Source organism: Chrysemys picta, chromosome 2 (genome assembly GCF_011386835.1).
Source record: "Chrysemys picta bellii isolate R12L10 chromosome 2, ASM1138683v2, whole genome shotgun sequence".
Classification (NCBI taxonomy): domain Eukaryota; kingdom Metazoa; phylum Chordata; order Testudines; family Emydidae; genus Chrysemys; species Chrysemys picta.
In genome coordinates, this window is record NC_088792.1 from 289,443,209 (window position 1) to 289,464,626 (window position 21,418).

The 21,418-nt window shown below is 53.8% G+C and overlaps 1 protein-coding gene across 5 annotated transcripts in view; it reads right to left on the reverse strand.

Moving 5' to 3' along the window:
• MROH1 (maestro heat like repeat family member 1) overlaps window positions 1–21,418 on the reverse strand; it is a 114,651-nt gene that overhangs the window by 67,895 nt on the left and 25,338 nt on the right. For all 5 annotated transcript variants that reach the window (XR_010598037.1, XM_005291142.5, XM_065582269.1 and 2 more), the window contains exons 7-14: window positions 17,818–17,969; window positions 16,954–17,094; window positions 15,900–15,992; window positions 11,914–11,992; window positions 8,469–8,582; window positions 7,337–7,410; window positions 6,461–6,580; window positions 4,328–4,438 (exon numbers count right to left, since the gene is read on the reverse strand). Coding sequence is in view for 4 of the 5 variants with exons in the window: in XM_005291142.5 (XP_005291199.2) it covers window positions 4,328–4,438; window positions 6,461–6,580; window positions 7,337–7,410; window positions 8,469–8,582; window positions 11,914–11,992; window positions 15,900–15,992; window positions 16,954–17,094; window positions 17,818–17,969 (884 nt within the window). In the remaining variant the exon portion in view is untranslated. The remainder of the gene's footprint in view (window positions 1–4,327; window positions 4,439–6,460; window positions 6,581–7,336; window positions 7,411–8,468; window positions 8,583–11,913; window positions 11,993–15,899; window positions 15,993–16,953; window positions 17,095–17,817; window positions 17,970–21,418) is intronic.

The following is a 21,418-nucleotide window of genomic DNA, read 5'->3' on the forward strand; positions in this document are numbered from 1 at the left end:
CTAAAGGAGTTCAAGGGAGCCCGGAGGGTAGGAACTCACATCCCCAGCAGGTTACATGCTATCACTGTGGTATGCTGGGCCACATGAGACCAGACTGCCCGACACTGAAGGGCAGCCCAAAACCAGCAACCCCAAATGCCAGGGCCAATGCTAACCCTGTTATTGTAAACTCACAGGCAAGCCACACAGAGCCCAGCATTGGTGCCCTGTGTGCAAATGCTGTTTCTGTGGTCTCGGAAGAATTTGACCTTAAAACTCACATTAAAGCTAAATATGGGGGAAATAACGCAGAGTTTATTAGCAGTGCAGAAGTGAATGGAGTGAGGTGTATGGCATGGAGGGACACCACAGCAGATATTACTCTGGTTAAAGCAAGTCTTGTCAGGAAGGAAGATTATTTGCCAGGTGAAGATGTAACTGTTGTAGCCTTATCTAAGTATTTTGTCAGGGTGCCTTTGGCTACAATCCACCTGAAATGGAAGGGATTGGAGGGCACCATGGTTGTGGGAGTGAAAGACATAATCCCTAAGGATATTATGATTGGAAATGATATTAAAGCTATGGTCAGTCAAGTTAATACAAACCAGGCACAGGAGAGGATTGATCCTAAGGTTGTGCCTATGGAGGGTTTCTCCAAAGGTTTGTCTTTGGAAAGTAGCTGTTTGGCTGTGAATGAAGTTTCTGAATGTCTATCTAATGTCTCAGAAGTAAATCTGGAATTAGATCAAGCGAAGGGAGAGGAGAACAAGGAGATTTTGGATGAGCCTAGGCAGTCTTGTGAGCTGATGGCTTTATCTAGTCAGCAGTTTGGGAAGGCAAGGAGAGTGGAAGATGAGTGTCCCTATACCTTATCTGTTTCCTGTGCGAAGAATAGTGACAGTGAAGGAAATGTGCCTGTGTCTGTCAGGGGTATTGACTTGCCTATGGAGGAAGCTACCCCAGTCTCCAAGCAGTTGTCTGTGAACAGCCCGGTGTGCTGGGACAAGGGAAATGAAATCCCAAATTATAGGTCTAGTAAAGGAAAATGCGTCTCCAACTCTTCTTTGTCTGTGGGGCAGATAGAAGGTGCCTTACAGCCTGTGATGGTTGAGAATAGTGCAGTTGTCTCAGAGTTGGTTCTGGATTCAACTAAAGCCCAGGAAGGGAATGGTCCTAAGTTTGCATCTGCTGGGGAGAATGGCCCCGTAACTAGGTTGCATCCAGTTAGTGTCTTAGCAAAATCCCAGAGATCAAACAATTCTGGTGCTTGTATTTTGCCTGTTGCTCATGTGTGGTTGGAGAAGGGTGTAACAACTCTGTCTGATCAGGGTGATACCCTAGCCAGGGCACAAGGAGAGCAGAAAGGTAATTTGGTTGTGGTACCTACGGACAGTTTAACAACTTGTAGCAAAAAGGAAAAAATTCCTAAGCTGGTGTGTGGCAAAGAGAAGGGAAGTATTTCTAACCTTTTATCTAGGAAGTCTATGGGTTCGCCTGAAAGGGGATTGTGTAGAGATCTGCCTGATGGGCCAAAGGTGATCCTGAATGCAAGTAAAACCCAGACAGAGTCTGTTGTTGCTCAGGAAAGTGTTCCTTTAGAGCAAGCCCTAGGTGAAGAGGGTAAGGGCAGAATTTCTGTGAGGGGTGAATTGCTGCTTAGAAAAGCTCCTGGAGAAAGGAATCCTCATGGTAATCTGGGCAAGCAGTTCCCTGCAACTGAAGGGTGTGAGAGTGATTTAATCAAGGAAGTTTCAGTTCCTAGCAGCCAAAAAGTGTCTGTTGTGAATGGATCCACTAACTTTCCTTGTAAAAGATCCAGTGTGGGTAGCTTTGAGAAGGTCTCAGAGGAAGTAAAAGTTGTTAAGGAATTGAGGCATCCCTATAACCAAGTGGCTGTGTGTGGCCAACTTGTTGGGGAGACAATGGTGTTGGAACAGGAATGTCTCCTTTCTGATTCTTTAAATGAGCAGTTTGTGCTTCAGGGTTTGAGGACAGATTTGGTTACTGATGTGTCAGAGCAGAGCAGTTTTATGGCTAAATGCTTGAGGATGCAGGGGAGAGCAAGCAAACTCTCACCCGCAGACTCTTTGGATTTGTGTGGTATCTCTTTAAGACAGAGTCCAGCCTTGGAAATGATAACAGGTACGAATATGAAAACTGGTGGACTGGCTCTGGTCTGGGGTAGTGCAAATTACTTGCCTGGCTGGGAAAGGAAGGACTTGCTAATAGCTGTTAGCAAAGAGGGCCCACCCCATCAGCCAGTGAATTCTGTTGAGCAAGAGAAATCAGGGTTTGATCCTGCAGGACAAGGAGGAAAGAGAACACTGAATTTTGCAAAGGGAAGCCACAGGTTAACCCTAAAATGCCCAAACTCCAATGGTATTGAGCCAAAGGGGTGGCATGACAAACATGATTGTAGATGGACACTTGCAATGAACTTGTTGTTATTGCTAAATTTTGTAATGAATGTGTTGCTATTGCCACAAACTGTGAAAATGTACAATGTGTCTAATCTTTTGGAGAATCCCTTGAACATGTTAAAAAGAATACATGAGAACACACGTTATGTTAAAAGGCCTTGTTACACTGGGGTTTCACAGGCAATGCCTATAAACAAGATGGGAACTTTTCACAGGGAAAAGGACATTCCAGACCTAATGTGCTGTATGAAAAGGAAGACGGAGGCACACTACCATATTGCTTTCATGGCTAAATGCCAAGATTCCTGTACTATGAAGAACATTAATATCTGCATTTATTCGATGTTAATGGGGTTCCAAACATTTGCCCGAGCTGGTATGGATAAAGTAGCTGTTTTCTTTAGCTCTTGGCAAGATCACATGAGACATACAGGAACCATGCTGCCAGAGCAGATCCAATCCACTATTGTTCTAACTAAGTTTTACCTTGAGGTTGTAAAGAGGTTCACTCATGTGGTTGAACATGATTTTGATAAACCATTTCTGTTATACACTGGTATGGCTTCTAACCCAATACTAGCTGTAGTGAGACAGAACCCAGGATGGGGAGCTCTTGGGACGCAGTCAGTGATGTTTGTGTCATCCCTTCCTGCATCAATTTTGCGTTGGGGGTGTGACGTTATTGACATAAACTGGGATCGTCTAGATCATTGTTGCAACCAAGGTCCTGTAGTGGCACCCAAATCTTGTATGAAGGGGGTCAAATGGGGTGTCTAGGACAAGGTTATGGTTTACTGGTTATGATTATGCTGTCTATATGTGTGTATCAGTTTTGTAGTTAAAGTTATGAATATTGGCTCTATACTGTCTGTATGGCAAACTTATGCTGTGCTTCTGGGTGACATCCCAGACAAGCTGAGATTAGCTCTGCCTAGCCTGCTTGATGGCCCATTAAGGACCATCAGCTGTACAATGGATCCATTGAGAGAAGGCAGATACGCCTTGTAACTCAGCGAAGTATGCAGGAACTGGCCCATGTGACTCCAGACTCCATTTGGCTGTAAGGAGGTAACAAAGAGGTGTTCTTACTCCTGGAAAAGACTATATAAGGCTGAAGCCTCATCTCCAGCTGGTCTTCAATCCTGCTTCACACCTCTGGAGGAACTTTGCTACAAGCTGAAGCTTTGAACAAAGGACTGAGGACCCATCCCAGCGGGGGATGTATTCCAGAGACTTGATTTGAACCTGCAGTTTATTCCATCGCTGCTGCAAGCCTGAACCAAGAACTGTGCCATTACTGTATGTAATTGATTCCATTTAACCAATTCTAACTCTCATCTCTATCTTTTTCCCTTTATGAATAAGCCTTTAGATTTTAGATTCTAAAGGATTGGCAACAGCGTGATTTGTGGGTAAGATCTGATTTGTATATTGACCTGGGTCTGGGGCTTGGTCCTTTGGGATCAGGAGAACCTTTTTCTTTTACTGGGGTATTGGTTTTCATAACCATTTGTCCCCATAACAAGTGGCACTGGTGGTAATACTGGGAAACTGGGGTGTCTAAGGAGATTGCTTGTGAGACTTGCGGTTAGCCAGTGGGGTGAGACCGAAGTCCTAGTCTGGCTGGTTTGGTTTGCCTTAGAGGTGGAAAAAACCCCAGCCTTGGGCTGTAACTGCCCTGTTTGAGCAATTTGTCCTGAGTTGGCACTCTCAGTTGGGTTCCGCCAGAACCGCATTGTCACAATGGACCTTTGGTCTGACCCGGTACGGCCGTTCTTCTGTTCTTATGACTGCAGCAGCCTGACAGCAGATTGTGCAGCACTGGCAATGAGGTGGGGGCTGGTCTGGCAAGGCCCAGCTCACGTGCTTGGTAAGGCAGGCGGTACGGGCGTCAGACGGAGTTGAGCTACAGTGCGACGCAGACTCACCTCGTCCATCCTGTCGACAGTGGTGCTGATGAGGAAGAGCGTACTGATGCTGATGTTCTGGACGCTGTCGCTAGTTAGGTCATCAGCTTCCGGCGTCTGCTTCCTGGGGTGCTGTAAGGGAGCAAGAACGCAGGTTAAGAGAGGAGCACAGCTGTGATCAGGCCCAGGAAACAGAGGCCAGCTCCCTCTCCACTGGGGCTGCACCATCACCCCCTTCCCCCACCAACACAGGCTCACATTTTCCAAGCCATCAACACAGCAGGTTCAGCAGATGGCAGCGCTACCCTGGGATCACAACGGGCCCCTGCCTTCCCCCCCCCATGCTAGTTTGACTCCTTGCACATCAGTCACCTGGTCTCTGCAAGGAGCTGCAGGCCGCCCTCCTGCCAGAGTGCGCCCATTTTACTGACGGGAAAGGAAGCACTGAGTGCACGGCCTATTTATTTATTTTTAAGCATCTGTGAATTTTGGGTGCCCGACTTGACACCTTGGGCTTTCCCCGATGCGAGCGCCTCCCGTTCCAACCGATGCCTTGGGGCTGCAGCAGCCAGCCTGGCACCACGTCTCAAGTGGACACTTGAGAATTTGGACCCAGATGACTAGGCCCAGGAAGCCCACGAGAGGCAGGCACGGCCTAACCCTGGCTTTTTACCTGGGTGCTCAGGCTCTCCCCCACCCCAGCTTTGGGCTGAAGCTAAGGAGGGAAGAATCAGTTGCCAAGATCCCCACCCCTGCTTCCCTGGCCAGTCTAGCTCAGCTCTTCCCTTTCCCTGCGGAAGGAGTCAGGGAGGAGCCACTGAGGAAGTTCCAGCAATTGTGATGCAAGACGCTTCAGCCTGTAAACAAGGGACTGCGTGAGGGCCAAGAGACCAGAGAGGACTGGCAGGGACAGAGCCAGGGATAGAAGAAGAACTGACAGATGGGGGATTGCCCACCTTGGGACCACATCTATCAATGTGCCAGCTCTTCGGGCGCTTGGCAGCACCAAAGTAGGCAGCTCTGTGGTGCAAGCAGCCATAGAAACCCAGGCTCCCAGGCCTGCAGAGCGCCACGGTCCAGTCTGCAGTCGAGAGGTCCCTGCCAAGCTAGGCCACCATCTTCAGACTGGGCTGGCCACACTGCGCTGGACTCTGATCTCCACAGCCACACCTCTGCTCCCAAGGCAAGAGCAGCTGGGGTCTGCTCCAGCTCAGACACTTTGTGCCAGGGGCTCCAGGGCCGAACCCAATCTCTGGCCGTTCGTATCACCCCTGGACAGAGGTGCCGAACGGGGGGACACCGGGGAGCAATAGACCTCCCACATTTTGAATGTGGAGCCCGGCTGGGGAGCCCAGGCATGGACCCAGACAGCAGCCCCCAGCCCTGACCCCGCCCCCTGGGCTCTCCGCCCGGCCCAGGGCAGGTGTAGGTTCTGCGACTCCATGCCCGCTCCCCACAGCTCTTACCCTGACAGGCGGGGCCTCTGAGCCGCAGCCCGGCACGATAAGAGCCGCGACACGGACCCCGGGCAGGAGTCTGGGGGACGGGGACACAGGCTGGTGCTGCTGTCCTCAGCCCCACCTGCAGCACGGATACATGGAGGGTCCACTGCAGCTCCCCACTGCTGCCTGCACAGGTTTTACCATGGGGGGGGGCGCTGCGGCTCGGAGGCTGCCACCCCCCCTCGGCCAGAGCTGGGTCAAGGAGAGCCACATGGGTAGCTGTGGGGAGTGGGTCCCTCCACGAGTGGGGAGTCCAGGGGGCAGGGACATGGCCAGGGGGCTGCTTTCAGCCCCCCCCTCCCCAAATCCTGGGCGGGGGCCGATTCCCTGGCCCCACTCCGGCTTGGATGGGGGTGGGGGAGGGAGAGGAGACAGGGCCCCCTCCCCCAACACTTTTGGGAAGGCTCCAATGCCCTTGCCCCTGGATGTGCTGGCTAGAATGAAAACCAAGATTTGCTCTCACATGGGCCCAAGATAGACCACACAGGCCCGGCTGAGAGCGCCTACCACCGCCAGGCTAGACAAATGAACTTTACACCCAGGCCAACAGCCTGAGGGCTCAGAGCCAGTCCTCCCCGCGAGTCGTGTGCCCTGATCTAGGAGGACCAGGCAAGGGTGATTGTAAGAACTGGCCGTATCATGGCCGTCTTACCGTGTCAGGAGGAAGGGCACACTGGTGGACGATGTACTCGATCATGACTTCCCCGCCCGCCTGTTCCAGATAGCCATGGTGAGCCATCGCGCTGATCACCTGCACCACGGCCCGTTTCACCTAGAGGAACGCAGAACAGAGGGTGAGCGGTGAACTCCACAGCGGCAGCCCCTCGAGCAAAGCAGAGGCCAGGATCCTGGAGCAGGTGGGGACTAGCAGGAATCGCCTACGCGAATGCAAGCCAGCGGCTGGGCTACGCTGCCATGCACACCAGAGGGGATTCTTTACAAGCCATTTAAGAGCCTCCCAAGTCTGCACCAGCCGCTGCTCTAGAGGGCCACGTGTTTAGATTGAAAGCCAAACCCTGGTGCCTTGCGAGCAGAACCACGCCCTGCCCAGCCGGATGAGCCACAGGAACGCTGCTCAGACCCACTGCTTGAGAGAGATGGGGCCGGGAGCTGCCCCCAGCCAGCTGATGTCTAAACTAGCCCCCCCCTTTGCTGCACTGACACAGGGCAGGAGGACAGAGGACAAGGATCACAGCAGCCGGTCATGAGAGGGGCTTATCGTCATTACACGTGGGTTAGTCTGAAAAGAGGAACCCCCTGGAGCTCAGCAGGGGAGTCACAAGTGCTCAGAGGAGGGCGCTGAAGGAGAGACAGAAGGTGACCTCAGAGGGCCAAGGGGGCTCGTATGAGAAGAGGGGCAAGAGACAGGGAGCCCCATGGTGAGCTGTGCTGGTACAACATGGGGCACGTGCAGAACAGCCAGGAGCAGAACGCCGCAGGGCCCCGAAGGGAAGCCAAGTCCCAGAAAACCCCCATTCCCCACATGACCACCCGGGAGTTAGGGACAGCAGAGGGAGTTCCCAGTTACCTTATTACTGCTGTCCTGCAGAGGAAGTTTCATAGAAGAAAGAATAAAGGGCTTTTTAATCTCCATCTGAGAGGCTGGAAGAGAGAACATCGGCTCAGCCACTCATCACTGACCTCCCTTCCCAGACTGACAGGATCACAGGGCCTGGCCCCAGAGAGCATCCAGCACGGACCACCCTCCCTGGCCAGACGCGTGCGTCTCTCCTCTCCCCCCTTGGAAGGGCCCTGGAGTAGGAAAGCAGCTGGTTTTCCACCCCACCTAACAAGCAACTGGCTACAAAGCCCCCCTGCAATCTCCATGCCGGTTCTGCACACCGAGCAGGCGTGGAATCCAGGGCAGCATTGTGCCAGCAGAAAGTCCAAGCCAACACTTGGCTAGTCTGGGTGGAGTTGCTAACAGTTATATGCCGTGGCTTTGGGAAGGGAGCAGCTCTACTCCAAGAGGCGTGGATGAGGCCAGAGCAGGCTTGCCATCCGGCACCGGGGTCCACTCTGCCATAACTATGCCAGGAGAACAGTCCCGTGGGCAGGAAGCGGAGATCCCGATTAGTTAACACAGCAATAAAAGGTCGGGTTGGCCTGAGGTATTTTGGCTACTCAGGGAAAGGCTTTGTGTAGCGGATTATCCTAGGCCAGGTCTGCTCAGAGGAACATCCGGATTACTCGCAAGCTGCCCACCTGCCTGGGGGCTCCCCGGCCTAAAGATTCCTGGCTCCCTCCACCCCCCAAGGAAGAGCGTGCTATTTCCTCAGAGTTGTCTGCCCACAATGGGCTGGGAGCAAGGAATAGAGCTTAAATCCCAAGACATGCCCTGCAGGGTGGCCCCAAGGTTCCTGCTTTGTGATGCTCTACAGCACAGTCCATTCTAAATAGGATGTTGGCGTAAGGGCTTGTCTGGGGCACAAGGCCGTGAAGGGTGTTTGTCTAGGAAGTTCTCTGGCCTGCGCTGTACAGCCAGCCGGACTAGATCACATGGTCTCCTCTTGCCCCGAAGGACTCAGGGACTGTCTGCCAGAATGTCAGTCCTCGTAAATCCCAGCCCCCAGCACCGAGCAGGAATTCCCACCTGGGCGCTGGCACCCTGCATGGATATGACCGGGCAGCTACAGGGAGCTGGTCCCTGTGTTACTTACGGGCACAGTTGATAATTTGCCTCATGATGATCAGCGTCCCCACCCGTATCCTCTCGTGGTGGTTCTCCAGCTTTGGGAGTAGGAAGCCAAGCAAGCGATCAGGAAACGTACAGGCTGCAGAAGAACAAGGCCACCATCATGGACACTCTTCGCTCAGGAGCGGTCAGCAGTCAGGCCTCAGGCCAAACGCGGCTAACAGTCACCTTCGTCTGACAGGCCTGCAGCCCAGAGACCACAGGCCTCTGGGCATGAGCGGGGGTATTCTCAATTTGGTGCACTGCATGCTGGGACACGCCTCTCTGCTACCGAAGGCTATGGCTTTACAGTGTGTTTCAAAAGCCATTCGAACACCCTCTATTCCTGCTATCTTGGCTCACGTGGCCAGTACTCCAGTGCAGGGGCGACTCCAGGCACCAGTGCAGCAAGCGCGTGCCTGGGGCGGCAAGCCATGGGGCGGGGCCTGCTGGTTGCTGTGAGGGCAGTAGTCAGGCCGCCTTCAGTAGGGTTACCATTCGTCCGGATTTACCCGGACATGTTCTCCTTTTGTGTGCTAAAAATAGCGTCCGGGGGGGAATTTGTAAAGCACTCACAATGTCCGGGATTTCCCCCTCCCCCGGCAGAGCAGAGCGAGCGGCTGGGAGGGCTGCAGGAAAGTCCCGGGCTGGACTCCGGAGCAGCTTCCTCCTCCCACCCCCCCCCTCCCTGCATTCTGAGCCGGCAGCAGCTCCTCCTCCTGCAGCCCGCTCCGGCAGCCCTGTGCAGGGCCAGGGACCGGGTTTTGTTGCGCTGGGGAGCGCAGCCACGTGTCCGGCTGGCACAGAGCCCAACACCCTGTTCTGAGCAGCAGGGTAAGGGGGCCAGGGAGGTTCTGGAGGGGGCAGTCAAGAAACAGGGGGGGGGGCTTTTGGAGGGGAGTGGAGAAAGTTTTGGGCAGTCAGGGTACAGGTAGGGGGTGGGGTTCTGGAGGGCAGTTAGGAGCAGGGGTCCCAGGAGGGGGCAGTCAGGGGACAAGGAGCGGGGGGTAGGGGGCTGGGAGTTCTGGGGGGGAGCTGTCAGGGGGCAGGAGTGGGGAGAGGGATCGGAGCAGTCAGGGGACAAGGAGCGGGGGGTAGGGGGCTGGGAGTTCTGGGGGGGAGCTGTCAGGGGGCAGGAGTGGGGAGAGGGATCGGAGCAGTCAGGGGACAGGGAGCAGAGGGGTTTAGATGGGCTGGGAGTTCTGGGGGGGAGCTGTCAGGGGGCAGGAGTGCGGAGAGGGATCGGAGCAGTCAGGGGACAGGGAGCAGAGGGGTTTAGATGGGTTGGGAGTTCTGGGGGGGGCTGTCAGGGGGTGGGGAGTGGTTGGATGGGGCGTGGGAGTCCCAGGGGTCTGTCTGGGGGTGGGGGTATGGATAAGGGTTGGGGCAGTCAGGGGACAAGAGGCAAGGAGGCTTAGATAGGGAGTGGAGTCCCGGGGGGCAGTTAGGGGCAGGGGTCCCAGGAGGGGGCAGTCAGGGGACAAGGAACGGGGGGAGGGTTGGGGGTTCTGGGGGGGCGGGAATTGGGAGGGGCAGAGGCGGGGCTAGGGCGGGGCTCCTCCCGTCCTCTTTTTTGCTTGTTGAAATATGGTAACCCTAGCCTTCAGTGGTGTGCCTGTGGGAGGCCTGCCGGTTCTGCGGCTTCGGCAGCGGGTACACCGAAGGCGCAGGACCAGCAGATCACCTGCAGAAACGCTGCCGAATCCGCATGACTGCAGACCGCCCACAGGCATGCCGCCGAAGGCTGCCTGACTGCCGTGCTTGGGGCAGCAAAAAAACAGCCACCCCTGCTCCAGTGGAAGCTGTCTGCTGACTTGTGCGATGCCGCTGCAGTATTCTCAGTACGTCTCCCCCACTGGTTATGCACCGCCACAACCTTTGCTGAACACTCAGAGTTGTCCACAAGTGGACATGCACATCCTCCTCTTCCCAAACCACCCAGCGAGCGGGTAGTTTAGAACCCAGGACCGTGCAGGAGGAGGTCAGGTTACGCCTTCCAACATTCAACACCTTGCATTGGTCAAGGATGCATTGGCTGATTGGCTCAGCCCCAGGGGAACCAGCTGAAGCAAGGTGCACGGGTATAAGTCAAACGGGTCACAGGAGAAAAGAAAGGAATCAATTACTGCAGCCATCTCAGAACTAGTGTTGCTACTTTGCATAAAAACAGTTGAAGGCGCTGCTCAGCTGTGAGGCTTTCAAGCACAAGTGCCAACGATGGGGGGGGATGGGGGGGAAGGAGTCATCTGACTGTGACTAGGCAGAAGTCTAGCAGGATCCTAATCAAACTACTGCTGCTTTAGTGGCAATTCCACAAGCTTCCTCTCAAGCATGAATCATTCGCAAGGGAAGTTTGCCAGAGCCGGGGCTACAGGACTCGGTCCGTACAGGAGGCAGGGCTCAGCAGAGCTAGAAATCACACCAGGGCTCTGTTTCATGCAGGACTCTAGTAGCCAGACACAATTCAACTAGCTCTGTCCTTCCACAGAGCTTTCAGCCGGAGGCCACCTGTGCGCTAGGCAGCAGAGTGGAGTTCTGCTCGGAGGAGCTCCCTGGAATCCTGCCACCACGTCTGGCTGCTGCCATCTGCTGCTCTAAGACAAACCGTCAGGGTACCTACAAAGCCAGTCTGTCCCCGCTATCCCTTCCAGCGTACACGGCTACGCTAGAGGGCTAACTGGCATGTGCTGCATTACTAGCCTCCGTCTGTCCAAAGAGGCAGCAGCGTCATCTGCCACGACTCCGCTAAATGGCCCTTAGGAGCTTGAGCAGTGAAACCAGAGGCCTTCGGAGAGCGATGAATTCACCACAGAGGTTGGAATCCTCAGCATTCCTGAGACACGCCACACCAGCAAACTTTCGTATGAGAGCAAAGTCAGTCCAAGGCCAAGTGTTAGATGGCCAGATCTCAGCGAGCACCTCAGTCTGGAGCGCCAGAGAGCAAATGGTGCCCTGTGATCTGCCTGGTCTCCACACGGGACGGGAACAATTGCTTTCACCAAGCCTGACGCCAGGTGGGACAGTGGGAACGAGAATCTAGTCTGTCCCATTTCCTCACCCCCCAGAACTGAAGTCTGCCAAACCCTACTGGACACCCAGACAAGCAGAAAACCAGTTTCTCCCCCTCTCTCCCCCCCCCCCCCCCCAAACACAGCCAGATCTCAGGACTGTGCACTCACCAGGTGGAACTCAAGCCTTCCTGAACGGGCCAGGAGACTGGCTTAGAGGGGGTCAGGAAAGCCCCTTTCCCACAAATGCTGACCACTGACCACAAGAGTTTGCTGTTACTAGGATGGGCACTTCCACAGAGAGGCAGAGAATTTCCGCAGATTTCAAACCCACACACACTGCCGTAGACAGGCAGGAGGTAAGTCCCAGCGAGAGTCCATAGGGGACTCGGCCTTCACCCCTCAGCCCCCTGCAGCCCTTACCAAGGACAGTGAAGCATCGAAGGACCTCGTTGTGGTTTTTTAAACTCAGGGGGACGGAGGACTCCACCGGGGCACAAATCTGTGGGAGGGAAACAGTCAAATCAATGAGAGCTGGGCAGCACCTGGCGTTCAGCCCTTATACCAAACCCTTTCAGCTTGAGTTCCGCTCGCAGGCACCAAGTCCACACTCACAGCTGGACCTGGCCAAGGGAAGAGCCCAGCATTTCACAGTCCCGGAATCCATGCCACAGGCTGCATGTGATGCTCCCAGAGCACTCTGGGCATTGGATCATTGTGAAGTAGGCTGGAGAAGCTGCGTGCACCTGCTGGCACAGACCTTAGCACTCTCTGGTCATTCAGTGCTAGCAGAGCGCGCGGGTTCCAGAGACAAGGCTCACTGGACAAGCTGGGGGGTGCAGTGGCCTTGGTATATGGGATCAGCTAGTTGTGGGTTTGGGAGTGGCTACGCATTTCCATGTCATGTGTAGTTTAACAAGATCAGAGCACGATCTATTTCCTTTGCAAGTCATTGCAGACTCCCCTCTTAAATACTAAAAATTGCTCTTTGCAGACTGCTCTAATATGCAGTTTATCTGGGGACCCCCCCCCCTCCCCATCTGCTCCCTCTCCAGCTTGCAGACAGGACATATTTCTTACTGGCATACCGCAGCAAGCTGCTCATTGTCTGTACTTGTGCCAGAAAGATCCTGGCTGTTCAGGTCTTTTTGGCGGATACTATTATATAACTGTATTGGTTAAAATCAGGGACTCCACTCTCCACTTCTGACCCTGAGAACAAGCCCTTGTGAGCGGCCAGGCTGGGTCAGACCAATGGTCCATCTAGCCCAGTGTCCTGTCTTCCGACAGTGGCTGGTGCCAGGTGCCCCAGACGGAACGAGCAGAACAGGGAATCAAGTGATCCATCCCCTATCGGACATTCCCAGCTTCTGGCAAAGTGTTACATCCCTGCCCATCCTGGCTAATAGCCATCGATAGCGTGGGGCACGGGGCACCGGCTGGAGGATTCTCTGCAACTTGAAGTCTTTAAACCAGGATTTGAAGACTTCAATAGCTCAGACATAGGTTAGGGGTTTATTATAGGAGTGGGTGGGTGAGATTCTGTGGCCTGCGCTGTGCAGGAGGTCAGACTAGACCAGGGGTAGGCAACCTATGGCACGCATGCCAAAGGCGGCACGCGAGCTGATCTTCAGTGGCACTCACACTGCCCGGGTCCTGGCCACCAGTCCGGGGGGCTCTGCATTTTAAATTTAATTTTAAATGAAGCTTCTTAAACATTTCAAAAACCTGATTTACTTTACATACAACAATAGTTTAGTTATATATTATAGACTTATAGAAAGATCTTCTAAAAACGTTAAAATGTATTACTGGCATGTGAAAATTTAACTTAGAGTGAATAAATGAGGACTCGGCACATCACTTCTGAAAGGTTGCCGACCCCTGGACTAGATGATCATAATGGTCCCTTCTGACCTTAAAGTCTATGACAGAACTAGATAAGTTCCTGGAGGACAGGTCCTTTTTTTTTTTTTTTTTTTTAAACCCGGTTATAGTTTTGGCCTTCACAATATCCCCTGGTAACGACTTCCACAGGTTGATTATGCATTGTGTGAAGAAATATTTTCTTTTGTTTTAGATCTGCTGCCTATTAAATTTCATTGGGTGATCCCTAGTTCTTGTGTTGAGAATGAGTAAACAACACTTCCTTATTCACTATAGACCTCTATCACATCCCCACTTAGCCGTCTCTTTTCCAAGCTGAAAAGTCTCAGTCTTATTAATCTTTCCTCATATGGCAGCCGTTCCAGACCCCAAATCATTTCTGTTGCCCTTCACAGTCCCTTTTCCAATTCCAATACATCTTTTTTGAGATGGGGCGACCACATCTGCACGCAGTATTCAAGATGTGGGCGTACCATGGATTTATAGAGGCATTATGATATTTTCTGTCTGGTTCTCTATCCCTTTCCTAAGGATTCCCAACATTCTGTTCACTTTTTAGATGCCGCTGCACATTGAGTGGATGTTTTCAGAGAACTATTCACAATGACTCCAAGATCTCTTTTCTGAGTGCTAACAGCTAATTTAGACCCCATCATTTTATATGTAGAGTTGTATATAGAGTACTATTTCATTAGCATACAGTCTGCATAGGATTGACATCCATTATCTTATAGTCTTATTTTATCTGTTAAAAAGTTTTCTACACGCAGGTCTCACCATCTTCAGTTCCTCTGCTATAGTCACAGGCCTGCTGTCTGACTAGCACATCCGGTAAAACGGGTGTTTTCAGGTACCTTAGTGCAGCTAGCGTTAGACTGGGGGGTTAGCATTTTAACAGCATTTGTTTATCAGTGTGACGGGCTCTCATATCAGCAACTCCAGCTGGGAGCCTGGGCAAAGCAGTGGTGGAGGAAGGGCACTGAAGAGCACGTCAATGCCTTGTGTGTTGCCCATCCCCCAGCTGTGTGGAGCCCAGGGCACCTGATCTTTCAGGCCCCAAAGGAAAACAAAATTAAATATTAGCTTAAAAATACATTACCGTGATTTAAAAGGGGGCCACCCCATAGACTGAGGCCATCTGATCAAGGGGCTCAACTCCCTCAACCCACATATGGTTTGGCGAAGGAGTTCAGCAGCCATAGGCTGGCCCAGGCTAGGCTGAAGAGGAACAGGGGCTGGATCCAGCCCACGGGCCATAGTTTGCCCTCCCCTGTGCTAAGGGCTTGGAGGGGAGGGAGCGTTTGTCGAGATTAGATACTCAGGGACATTAAAAAGCTGCAATAGGAATAAGTTCATTTAGCAGCTAGCAAGAGAAAACTGGTTGCTGGTGGGGAAGCACTTGGAATCTTCAGCCAAGTCCAGGACATCTGTCCCAGAGGTACGTAGTCTGGACAATCCTAGGCAATGCAAACCTACCCCTAGATGCACCTAACAAGGAACGCTCCCAGCCAGTTACAGACTCCACCACGGGAAGCCAGTGACCTCCCACCTTTCCAACCTCAAAAGAACCATGCATGACTTCCCCCCCCCCCCACCTACCAAGGTTTGGCACCCCACCCAGAAAGATCCCAAACACACCACACACGAAAGATGGAGCCAACAGTCCTGCCCTACTAGGATGAAGGTGAAACCTCAGTTCCTGTATATGCTACTGAGAAACCATGGACAACTGGTGCTTAACAGTTACAGGATTAATCTAGAGGTTGGTGCCAGACCACCCCTGTAGGGCTCCCACATGAATAAGATGCTCCAGGATACGCCGATCTTGCTCCCGGGATTATTAGCAGTACTTGGTGCTGCTCATGCCTAGTTTTCAACCTTTCAAGGGTTGGTCTTTTCTCCACACGTGATTGTGGATTCTGTCTTTACTGCTTCGCTGAGAGTGGGGTGTGACCCTTGTTCAGGACAGCTGGGGCAGGAGAGCAAACAGCTTCTGATCCTGCTAGCAAGGGACTGGCTCCTCCTCTCCCCGGCCAGGGTAAGGGCCATCAGGGAAGGAGCTCTCTGCTAGCAGGAGCACCTCAGGGCAGCTAGGAGGCACCAAGCCAACTTTCTCTCTAGCAGAGAAACGTGCTCCATGTTCCTCGGCAGCTCGCCCTGAACTGTGCTGGTAGCAGCGGCTGCTCCTTCCAAATACCTCTCGCCCCTTCTGGAACGTGCACAGGCTGGCCAGCCTGGCCCCTGCCCTCAAACCAGAAATATGGTCTGTTTAAATGGAGACATTTCTCCTGCCTCATTCCAAATTGGAGCCTGGGGGCTTTCTAGACTGGGAAGTTCCTTCTGCAAAGTGGGGGAGAGTTTCGGGTAGGAGGCCCCCAACACCCCCAGTTCTCAGCTGGATGAAGATGGCTGCAGCGCTCGGATGTGAACTGCAGCCCCAGGCTCCGGATCCCACGTGCCGTTTCCTAAGACACGTCTGGGCTCCCCAGCCCCCAGCCCTGCTGGCCCATCTCGCTCCTTACCTGGGGATGCAGGGTGCTCAGAAGGGCATCAAGCTGCGTGTCCAGAGTGCGGCTGCCAAAGTTGACGGAAGCCTCAAGAATCTGGCACAAGCTCTGCTCAGAAAGACATTGCAATGCTGTGATTAGCACGAGGAAAAGGAACCACCGCCCCGCTGGAAGTGAAAGGGTAACGACTTGGCGATTGGGAGCAGAGAGACGCCATCCCAGCGTGCGCTGAGCTACCGGGACGGGGCTGCAGTAGAACAAGTGCAATCATCATCCAACTGCTGTGGGTAAAGCACCAAGGAGGTTTCTGGAACTCCTCCACCTTCCCCCATTCTCCTGCTGCAGCCAGCCACAGAGCAGCACCTCCACATACGGGCTGCTGCAGCCGGCAGACGACCAACCCAGCCATCGCTTCTCTGCGAACAGCACTGTCTTGGGAGGCTCGCCTGGAAGTCCTCCCCTTACAGGCAGCGGGAGCCAAGAACAAGCAGAGCAAGGAGTCCAGGACAGAAGGAAATACAGCGGTCCCAGCACCAGAGTAGGACATGGGGCAGAGGGAGTGCTAGACTCTGCCCCTCCCCGACAAAGAGAGGCACATGGTAGCACTAGCCGGACCCTGGCCAATGGCAGGTTCAGCCTTTGGGGAAGAGGTATCAGCACCTGCCAATACCACACTGGCCAGCCTCAGTGGGGCCAAGCCAGAGCGTTTAGACCAGGCAGGATTTGTAACCGCCTGGGTGACACGAAGGGGAACCTTCGAACTGCTCCTTGGCTGCCAAAGCCTGGAGCGCAGCCAGACTGTGCTGGGCAGACTAGAAGGGCCTAGCAGGAAAGGAAGCGACAGGACTGTGGGTCCTCGAGGGGTACGCAGCTTGTACTGAGCACGTGCACACCCACGGGGAGCCTATCGGACAGGCAATCTGCTCTCCTGTCCCTGTCCCACCCCCACCCCTGGGAGCACCCCAGTCAATGCTCCAAGGAGCACACATACATGGATTACAGGTAGCTGTGGGGGGGACACAAGAGGGGGCCCCTCAGTCCCACGGGAGCAGCGTGCTGAGCCATTTACCTTGGTCACATAAAAGGCCTCCACATGCTTCTTGTAGAGAGCGAGAATTCCCGGCACCAGTCTCGGGAGCTGCTCCTCGAGCTTTTCGCTGGGCATCAGGTGACTCATGGGCCCAAGAGCCTTCACGACAGCGAGTCTCAGCTGCAGGGACAGAAACAGCCTTCAAGCGTCAGACTGCGCAGCCAGCCCGAGCCCTGTGCTGCAAGGCTGGCGCCAACACTGCCCCCACAGCAGCACGACGGGCAGAGGGGTTGGTTTGTGCTCCTCGGGTGCCAGGAGACATCTCAGGCTAGCCACTACGCAGACCGAGCAAGCTCCGAGGACCCAGCGAAAGGTGCAGCGGCAGTGTAATTTGCCCACACTGCTCCACCAACCCAAGGGCAAGGGGAGCTGGGTCTCACCGTGCATTCAAAGGAGCCATTGGCACCAGGTGCTGACAGAGAGGGTGGATGGTGTAGCCAGGCCACCTTCCGTCACGCCCACATCCAGCTAGATGAAGCATGCCCGGTTTCTTCCTGCATAGGGTTTGGATCTTGCCTCCTCTCCCTTAGGTTCAGCTGACACCCTGATGCTAGCAAGGGGTGCACACAACTCTCCCACGCCAAGCTGCGTAACTTAGGGACGGAGCGACAACTACAGCTGTCCCAGAGGGCAAACACTGGCATGGTGTTCGAGAGCAAGACAGGTGCTTCTTCAGCCAGTGTCTTTAGGGTGGGATGGTGGAGAAAGGCAGACTACAGACCCCTGCATAAACAGTGGGAGGCCCAGTCTGACAATGGAGATTTAGGGGGAAGGGAGAAACCCACTGCCACGCAACTGCTCAGGGCTGTAGCCACACCACACTACCAAATGACACAGCCGCACCTTGGCCTCCCGGCTCTGCAGCCAGATGTTGAAGAGCACATCGTAGGCGTTGAAGATCTCATTGGAGAAGGTGTCTTTCCTTACAGTGGGGTCAGGCGCTTTATCCAAGTTCGCCAGGTATTCCTGGATGCTCTCACTGAAATGCTGCAGAGCTACAAGACAGATGTACTTACATTTAGATATCACACACACACACACACACACACACACACAGTGAACAGCAGGCTTTCGACTGAGGTTGGAGATGCTGCTATTTGAGGAATATCCAGCGTCCTGGTGCTGGAGCAATTCCCCTGTAACACTTGACTAGCAGAAGCACCACAGACCTCCAGCACTGAAGGTGTGGCCTGTAGGAGAGGTCTGCAGCAGTCTCAAGTCGACAGGATGCTTTTACTGGGTTGTTCCTGTGGTTTAAGGCCTGGATTTAAGACCTTTAGTCCCCATTTCGGTGCAACAGCTCCTGACAACTGGCATGTCGAGTCCGAAGCGGGGCTTATGTCTCGACTTAGTCCATTTGGAAAGCAAAGAGGAGACCTGGTGTTCAGGCTCTGTGCAGAACCCAACCCAGAGGGTTCCCCTGCAGAGTGGATCCTCCTCATGGTTTGGAACAGTCTTTGACTAATCAATAGGTCTGACCAGCAGGTGGCTGGTAAAGTTTCCTACTCAAATACACGAGGGGTGGGCAAGAAACGTGTGCGTTCTCTCCTTTCTGCTCGGCACAACAAGGCAGGTGACTGTGTGGGAGAAGCACACCCTGGTCTAGGACGGGAAAGAACAGGGGAAGAGGGGGGTGGTTTTTAAACATTAAATTAACGACACTAGCTAGACTGACAGACTGCTACAGCAGCCCTGGCCCACAACCTCCTCCTTCCTTTAAGATGAGGGGCCAGGCTAGCACAGGTTCTCCCCCAGCGGATTCATTTACTCCAGGGGGTCTCAAACTGGGGGTCGGGACCCTCAGAGGGTCGCGAGGTTATTACATGGGGGGGTTAACGAGCTGTCAGCCTCCACTCCGAACCCTGCTTTGCCTCCAGCATTTATAATGGGGTTAAACATATAATAAGGTGTTTTTCATTTATTGGCGGGGGAGGGGGGGTGGCACTCAGAGGCTTGCTGTGTGAAAGGGGTCACCAGGACAAACGTTTGAGAACTGCTGGTTTACTCCTTGGGCCAGCCATGTAGATTTTTCAAGTCCTGCCTTCCTATTTTTTTCAGGTTAGCACAGAAGGGCCCAGACCGTTCACCATGGGATTTCCAGGAGTGTCTCCAGTGTGGGGTGCAGAGCTACCCTCTCCGTTCCGCACTGTGATGCCCGTATTTAGTGTCCCCTCCAGCTTCCCTGGCACTGCAGCGGAGGAGACTTCTGCCAAATGGGAGCCGTTTGGGCATTTTAATCAGTGCCAATGAAGAGTTTGGTGAATTTTGAGGGCTTGCACTTGCTGCCTTCATATCCTTTTACACACCCAACTCCACTACGAACATCCCAAATTCATCATTGAGTTGAAGGAAGAACATGCTTCCCACCCTGGGCACGCTGCTGCCAGAGTCCCTGTAACACAGCCGAGGCCCCGGCATGCTGCAGCACACGGAAATTGACCTGCTCTTACCTGAGTTTCCTTTTCTTACAGTACTAAGGTCCACAGAGCCAGCCTGCCCTGGCACACAGGGTACATCTACACTGCCCACTCAGCCCAGACCGACTCGGATATGAGCCCAAGCCCCTCTTCCATCCACTCACAAAACCGTCTGACTCAGGTTAGCAAGCGCTCAGGACCAGAGTCCTAGCTGGGGAGAGGGTCAGAGCCAGAGTCACCGTGACCCTGGGCCAAGCCCTGTCGTACTGCAGTGTGAATGGCGCTCAAGCCCCAGACCCAAGTCTGGAGGGCTGCATAGTGCAGCGTAAGCACGGCTGGGAGACCCCGGTCCAACAATTGCAAGCCCGGGTTTACAATGCAGTGCGGATGCCCAAGTGCAGGCTTGGGAACTTCACGGCCACAAGCCAGAGACCCGGGTTTACAGTGCAACACTGACCTAGCCAGAGGAGAGACGGAAACGGACATGCAAAGACTGAGGTCTGGTCACTGGGGGAAGTGATGCCCAGTCTCTGCCATGGAGAAACTGGTTGGGCTTTTTCTGGGGGTCAGGAAAATGGAATGTGAAGGATCCTGGCTGAGGAAGTGGTCTCAGCTGGAGGGACCTCGTGGGGGTGGGGCATTCACGGTCTTGTTCTGCCCCAAGCTGCACGCAGGGATCTGCAGCCGTTGTAACAGCTGTGTGGCCTTTAGCAGGATGAAGATAGAAAGATGCAGCTACAGCTGCCCAGGCTCTGCTCCCTGCAGCCTCCTTCCCATCACTACTCACCAGGCGATTTGCAGGGAGGGCACCCACAACCAGCTACCCTTGGACATTAGTTTGAAGAGACTTGGGATTGCTAGTCTCCTGACTTCTGGGTCCCAGTTGTTTAGCTTTTAGCTCCATTTCTAGGCATCAGCCCCCCCAGTGTGCTGGGCCTTCCAGCCCTGACCCAGGGCAAAGCCCCTTCGCCCGTGCTGCCCCCACGCTTGGGAGGAGCTCTCCATAAATATCCACAAAGCTACCTCGCCCTCCTCTGCCTCACTGGCTACAAAAACCGACAAGGGTTAGGCCTCTGGTGCAGAGAGGCCTCTGCATGCCAGGCGGGCCAGTACTGCTCCTTGGATCCAGGCCGAGATGGAAGGGTAAGACACCAGATGTACTCCCATGTATGCTCTTTGGGGCAGGGGCCATTTCTGTTCTGTTTGTACAGCACCTGGCATCACGGAGTCCTCAGCCCTGACGAAGGTGCTACGGTAGAGTATACACCATGCATCAAAGTAGTCCCACTAAGCCAGTCAATGGGGCAAGCACAGGCTTAAAATCAAGCACCTGCCTAAGTGCTTTGCTGGCCCAGCCCCTGGGAGCGTCCAGCCCCTTGCGTACGACAAAGGCGGTGTTCTCTGAGGAATGAACACAGGACAAGCAATCAAGAATGCCCAAGGGGTGCTCCGTGCCTTGATGCCAACTCACTGCCCTTTGCCCAGTCACTGCCTGTGTGCTGCAGCTGCCCCGAGGAAACGGGGAGACTGAATGACCTTCTGCAGAGAGGGGGAACGAGCGTTCATGGTTTGTAAGACACTGAAGATATTTAGCACTCAGTGCTGCATGGCAGCCCTAGACGAGAGCGTCATTCTACTGGAAAGACAAGCTGCCCGCATGAGAACCAACTTCTGTCTGGCGGACTCAGTGGTGACTAGCCAGCAACTGCAACGCCATTGACAGCACGGACTCGAGCGCCAAATTGCTGGCTGAGTGAGGCACGAGGGATATTTAAACAAGCTTCACATACAACTACAAATATTTTTCCTCCTCACAGAAGTTTTACTCTAACTCCTTGGGAAATCTGCAATGACGCATGAAAGTTGTTTGGCAATTTCCATTATGCTTCAAACCGTTCAGTGCATCAGCATTCACTGTCAGTGGGGTCCACTGGCTTGTGTTAGCACCGGAGAGAGATTCCGATTACTGCATTCGAGCAAACCCAGAGTCTCTCGATCTCGCTGTGTTATTCCAGCAACAAGAGCTA